Source organism: Macadamia integrifolia, unplaced genomic scaffold, assembly GCF_013358625.1.
Source record: "Macadamia integrifolia cultivar HAES 741 unplaced genomic scaffold, SCU_Mint_v3 scaffold3167, whole genome shotgun sequence".
NCBI classification, from domain to species: domain Eukaryota; kingdom Viridiplantae; phylum Streptophyta; class Magnoliopsida; order Proteales; family Proteaceae; genus Macadamia; species Macadamia integrifolia.
The window spans coordinates 1-6,028 of record NW_024869261.1 but is presented as its reverse complement, the minus strand read 5'-3'; the positions used below and the strand labels follow the sequence as shown (position 1 = coordinate 6,028).

Sequence of the window (6,028 nt, the reverse complement as noted above, 5' to 3'; positions counted from 1 at the left end):
GGGGGGGGGGGGGTCACTGACTAAATCTTCAGGAGTCTTTCCTTGTTCTAGAGTGTTTTATTTTCTGTGTTTAGCTTAGTATGATTGCCAAGGAATCGCTCATCAGAACCAGATTATACTTTTTTAGGTTTCCAGCCTATCCTGCTCTTTAATGTTGAAATCTGGATATGGGCATTGGGCACAAGAAGCCCTATATGCTTTACAAAGTTAAGAATTCCAAAAGATCCCTCCCCATTCCGTATCATTCAAGAAAAGAATTTATCAAAACTGGAACAAAACCAAAAGGAGAGGAAGTTTGGTAGTACCATAAATAAACTTGCCTCTTGTCTTGAACATCACCATCAGGAGAGAGCTACTACCTGTGCCTTGGATTCTCTGCCCTGCTCTTAAGGTATGTTTCACCTCTCCATGAGATTTCTTTCAGATCTCTAAATAAGCCTTTTACAATGCCCTGGAGTTCTCTCTAACTTACATTTTCATTGCATAGACTCATCAAGTATGCAAGGAATTGCTCGAGTTGTACGGTCACACCGCCATACACTTCAGAATGCAATTCTAAAGCATGCAAATGTGCAGTGTACAGCTTTTGGATCTAATGTATTTTCACGCTGTGAATGCATTATATCTTCTCCTACCTTGCAACAAAAAGGTATAGAGAATACAACAGTAGCAGAAGTTCTTACAACAAAAGGAGAAGAAAAGAATGACTCTGTGCTTTGGTGCCGTACTGATGACACTGTTTATGACGCCGTGAAGAAGGTAACAATGAACATTACTGAATATGTAATTATATGCCAACTAAATTAAGTTTGATTTACATCAAGAGGCAAAAAAATTTGCAGATGGCAGATAATAATGTTGGATCCTTAGTGGTTCTAAGGCCGGGGGAGCAAAAACTGATTGCAGGAATAATTACAGAGAGAGGTACATGCTACTCTTGACTCTATAGAAAAATTAACTTTCATAGTAACTGCTTCACAAATTACATATTGAAATTCATCATTAGCTTCTTCCCTTTCCCTCATTCCTGCAATGTCAAAATTAACAATCAGGGTTCACAAGCTCAAAGCTCACCAGGTCAAACTCAACCATTGACATGGTGAGCATAATAATTCACTGAAAAAATGTGCACAAGGAGCATCAAATTGTTCTGCTTCTTAATTGTTTGGATTTGGCAAAGCAGATTACCTGAAGAAGATAATTGCACAAGGAAGATCGTCCAAATACACAAGGGTTGCAGAAATAATGACTAATGAGGTTATTTCCTGTTCTTCCAAAGTATCTACTTGCATTTCTTAAATTATTCTTCTAAATTTGTAATCATCTTCTCATCTTGTCCATCACAGAGTAAGTTGATTACAGTGTCCTCTGATACAAACATTCTCCAAGCGATGCAATTGATGACAGGTTAGTAAAAGAGTCTGACAGAGGATATGTTGCTATTTGGGCTTTTCAAACAACCAAGTTCCATTGCTAGTCTGAATGGGAAACCTAAGATAGAAAATTAATAAGAGTTCTTTGTGTTCACAGATAATCATATAAGGCACGTACCCATCATAGATGGAAAGATAGTGGGCATGATTTCCATCGTAGATGTTGTTCGGGCAGTGGTAGAGCAGCAAAATCAAGAGGTGAAGCGTCTGAATGAGTTCATCAAAGGAGATTACTATTAGCACTTACACATCTCTCTGTAATTCAAGCTTTGGTTTCAATGGCTAGACATTTATAATCCAAAATAACAAACTCAATCTACATCATGCATGCAACCCAAACATAGGCAAAAATCCATCTCCAGCGCTTATAAACTCTTAAAACAGCCATTTAGGAATTGGTATTGTAGAGGTGTCTGACAAGGAAGGGATTAATCACTCTATAACCTCATAGTACACACTCAAGTCAAAGGTGTGATAGCATAATGACTCTATAACCCATGCATTTCCTTAAAACGTCATCATTGGTCTCCTAAATGAATGACCAATTAATTGTAATAAGATGGATTGGTTTAATGAGAACTTTTAAAAAACATGGACCATGCTATCTCAGTAATTCATGAAAAGAATAAGCAACCTACCTTCAAGTTGTGGAATCCATCACCAGCCCAGAAACAGATCTTCCTGGGTGTGTAGCTCTCATCAAGCTTGAAATCCACATACAGAACCACTAACTGAAACCACAAGGTCCAAGTAATTGTCATTGAATAAGAAGACATTATCAATAACAACAATGGAGACAGGAATCTTTTTTCTTTTTTTCTTTTTTTTGGGGGGTGGGAGAGGGGAAGGCTGGAGATGCTTACTTGCAACTTGACCTTTTTCTGAAACTGAATATTACCAAATGAGGCTGCGCACCATCTGATCTAGAAAAAAAAAAGTAGTACGAAAGATTTAGGAGACTTGAGAGAGTGAAGGAAGGGAGACGCCATTAAAGTTCTTATATAGATAGAAATGGAAGAACAATCTAGTTGGAAATAATTGCAGGAGAGAAGTAAACATGTCTTACTGTTTTGCGCGAAATAATGTAATGAAGTGTAGTTTGATCGAAGCAAACGAGGAAGGGAATGGAAGAAAAAGAGGAGGAGAAAACCCAACGAAGAATTTCAGAACGAAAAGAAAATTAGTGAATGATCAGCAACGACGGAGCAAAAAATTTTATAACACACTATAATATGAGAGAGAGAGAGAGAGAGATGAAGGGAAGTAGGGAACGCAACTGCCGGATGGTATCAAGGTTATCATCGCGGAGGCACTGGAGCTGACACTCCAAGCGGCCTTCTTGGCCATCTCGCGGAGGTCGTCGTGCACCACCAGCTGGTGGTTCCCTCTCATCATCTTCCCTTCCTCCTCTCCCTCCTACAACTCCGCCGTAGCCATTATCCCTTCTAGTTGGATTCGACACCTACACGTTCGATCACGGTAAAATGCATGTTTAATATGCGCATTTACTAATTATCTAAAACGCCTCTGCGAGGGTAAGTCTAGGAAGGATCATAATGTACACTACCTTACCCCTGTTTCTCAGAGAGGTAATTTCCAGACTCGAACCCATGACCACGGAACAACCTTAATCATTGCACCAAGGTCCAAATAAAAAACAGTAATGCAATGCACAAATTCATCATTCATCCTCAAACTCAAAGACAATGGTCAAGTTTAGAAATTACAATGAGACCCAGTCAACATATTTTACCACTGTTGAAAAATCAGGTTTTGATTTGAATAAAGCATCCTAGTCATTTAAAAAAAAACTAAGAAACCTAGTCAAGAGTCACGAAGACACCCTGTATTAAAAACTGACTGGACTCGGACCAAGTCATATCAAGTTACTCATGCGTCGTTTGTTTTTACCAAGTCACATTAAAACTGTCACCCATAAAAAATAAAAATAAAACCCTCGTATTTCTTGGGATAGAGTGGTGACCGATCCAGATTCCAGCCCACTGGAGGAAAACTTTCTCCTCTTTTTTTTTTTTGTGGCCATTGTAGGCAGTTTGTAAGAGTTTGGCCAATTTAGTAGCAGCAGCAAGGAGAAAGAGAGACATTTCATTCAGGAATAATGTTACAATCTAACCAATCCTTCCACGGGTTCCATCATCTTGTTGTGGGTCCTTGGCGCCTGAATGCTTGAGATGCCATGAATGCCACTTTCAGAGGCTCTGATGCAGCAAAGCCCTGAGCCTCCATCAGCTGATGCAACCTCCGACCATCCTCTGCTAGCCCACCAACTAGAAGCCCATTTATGAGCCTCTCAAAGTCTTCAGCTCCCAGGAGCTCCTTCTTAGCCTCCACAACTCGCAGAGCTTTAAGAGCTTTCTTTTCATCTCCCGTCCTCGCATACATATCACAAAGGCCAGCGTGAAGCCTGAAAGGAGGTGCCTCCCCCTTCTCAGCAATCTTTTCCAGTAACTGCTCAACTTCATCAACCAACTGTAACTTACAAAACCAATCCACCATCACGGCATAAGTGGCAACACCTGGCCCAAACCCATCCTTCTCAAGTTGCAATAGAAGGTCCAAGGCTTTGTCCAACATATTCTTCTTCTCATATGCCGCAATCATGCTTGCTGTGCACTTGTCATCAGGCCTGTGTCCCAATTTCACCATATAATCGAAGTTACTCCTGGCCTGTTCAGGATTACCAGCTTGCCCATATGCCTCAATAAGCAATGCAGAAGACTCCAAACTAGGCTGGAACCCTGCAAAATGCATCGTAGTGGCAATTCTTTGAGCCCCGTCAACGTGGCCACGTTCAGCAAAGGACCTCAACAATGACATGTATATCTCCTTGGTGGGTTTGATGTCTCTTGCCTCAATCTCTCTCATCAGCGACTCTCCCAACTTCGGTTGGCCTGCATTTACGTAAGCCATGATCATCGAATGATAGGCCTTTGTGTCAGGTTGGAAGCCTTGACTTCTCAAGCTCTCAAATGCTTCCTTCGCTTGGTCAAGATTCCCTGCCTTGCTGTACATGTGAACCAAGATCATAGAAGTTAGGATGTCAGGCTGGATACCCCTTTCAGCCATTTTCTTCAGGATTCTCTCAGCATCCTCCATTCGGTTTTCTTTGGCATGTGCATCAATGAGTTTTGAATAGTCACGGATATTTGTTTGGAAAGTCTCCTCATTGAGAACCAGTTCAGCAACCTACCAGAAAAGAAAAAAAAAAAAAAAAAAAAAAAGCAGAGGAAACTAGTTTCAATAGAAAGATAGTTATCATGGAGAAAGATGAAGACATTACGCACATATCATGCATACATGAAAGCAAGGTGCTGCCTAGATGGACATGGGAAGAACAAGCAATAACCAAAACTACCAGACAGGATTTTTAATGGGAGAACCAAATCATGAAGCCATTTTGAGTCAGAAACAGCACCGTACAAGAAATTGCACCATGAAAAGTATTTAAAAAATAACAAACTCCAGCAATAATCTCCACTCACTCTCCTCCATATTTATATATGAAAACCTGAAATCTTCCATGCAAACCATGATTACTAAGAAAGTACTAATTGTAGAAACATTACCCATGACAAACCGACCCCAACACTAGTAATATTTTCTTTCATTGATCGGTACTACCTCTCTAATCATTTGCCAAGGCTTTTGGCTACTAACAAATCTAACCAGACTCAAGTGATCTCTAAATTGCCATATGCAATCGCACAAGCATGTGATTTCCCCTAAGCACTAATAATAGATAAAACCCCTCTGCCATCGAAAGGACAAAGTAGAGCTTTAAAGTTGATTATGTGGGAAAGAAATAATAATCAAAGAGGCCTGACAATAGCTTGTGTTTTAACTAAGATGCAAATGTGGGTTAACCTACGGTCGAATAGATGAACTGGCTCTGTCATTTTGACAATTAGATGTCAGAGAACAACTGGTAATTGAAGCACATTTAATATCTTCTCAGTTTCAGCAACCCAGATTCACCATGTGGTGCTTTCATGTGGATTGTATCAGAAAGTCCTATGAAATTGTTGTTCTAGTCAGCGAGTGAAAAAAAAATAATCCAGCCACAGAAGGAAGGAAAGCACAGTTCCGCTCTTCAGAAGGTAGGAACTCCCCTGGTTCCAATGACTACTGATCTGAATTGGAGATGCCAATCCCAATAATGAGCTTTAACTAGATTCACAAATTGACACTGCAAAATTCAAAATCCCACCATGTGTTAAAAGGTAGTAAAGAGAATGAGTTAGGGTCATTTCTCTAAACGCATATGATACATTCATTTATGCTAGTAACACGATTTCCTTTTTCGGAAGTGGGCAACTACTATGTGTCAAAACCTTCTAATCTTATATGGAGGTAACTGCAACTTCCAAAATAGTAAATTTAATCTTGAGATTTCTTCAGTCAATGAAGTGGAGAATGGAGTTTTTGTTCTTCTTCGCAGCTATTGTTGTTGTAGCCCTTGAGCTTTTAGAGCTACTTGTTACTTGCACTGAACCATCTGTGGTCTTCTTCTCTTCTCTCTGTACTTCCCATTTGTGTTGCGAATTCTCTTTCGAATTTATTCCTTAGGAATCCAA

At 39.9% G+C, this 6,028-nt stretch overlaps 2 protein-coding genes and 1 long non-coding RNA gene across 5 annotated transcripts; 1 reads left to right on the top strand and 2 right to left on the bottom strand.

The window, feature by feature from the left end:
• Positions 1–16: 16 nt before the first annotated feature.
• Positions 17–1,766, top strand: LOC122067847 (CBS domain-containing protein CBSX3, mitochondrial-like). The gene is made up of 6 exons (XM_042631695.1): positions 17–391; positions 488–759; positions 843–924; positions 1,184–1,257; positions 1,347–1,407; positions 1,531–1,766. Exons 2-6 carry the CDS (start codon positions 499–501, stop codon positions 1,671–1,673), a joined length of 621 nt encoding a protein of 206 aa, XP_042487629.1. The 5' UTR covers positions 17–391; positions 488–498; the 3' UTR covers positions 1,674–1,766.
• LOC122067848 lies at positions 746–1,669 on the bottom strand. Of its 3 annotated transcripts, none has more exons than XR_006136894.1 (3): positions 1,552–1,669; positions 1,189–1,382; positions 746–1,027 (listed from the first exon to the last, which is right to left on the bottom strand). It is a non-coding gene; the product is annotated as an uncharacterized LOC122067848 (long non-coding RNA). The 3 variants fall into 3 exon arrangements; XR_006136892.1 differs by having other exon boundaries at positions 1,189–1,478; positions 1,552–1,652; XR_006136893.1 differs by having other exon boundaries at positions 1,189–1,368; positions 1,552–1,638.
• Positions 1,767–3,094: 1,328 nt separating the features above from the next.
• LOC122067849 (pentatricopeptide repeat-containing protein At1g19525-like) lies at positions 3,095–4,640 on the bottom strand (the record flags this gene model as incomplete). The annotated part of the gene is made up of 1 exon (XM_042631696.1): positions 3,095–4,640. A coding segment is annotated over one exon (1,053 nt), but the record flags the coding sequence as incomplete, so codon positions are not given.
• Between the last annotated feature and the right edge of the window lie 1,388 nt (positions 4,641–6,028).

Bases quoted from the DNA above. Each gene is read 5' to 3' on its own strand.
- LOC122067847 (XM_042631695.1), top strand. From the start codon at position 499: ATGCAAGGAATTGCTCGAGTTGTACGGTCACACCGCCATACACTTCAG. The intron at 925-1,183 runs GTACATGCTACT...TTGGCAAAGCAG, and splicing joins AGGAATAATTACAGAGAGAG to ATTACCTGAAGAAGATAATT. The intron at 1,408-1,530 runs GTTAGTAAAAGA...TTGTGTTCACAG, and splicing joins AGCGATGCAATTGATGACAG to ATAATCATATAAGGCACGTA.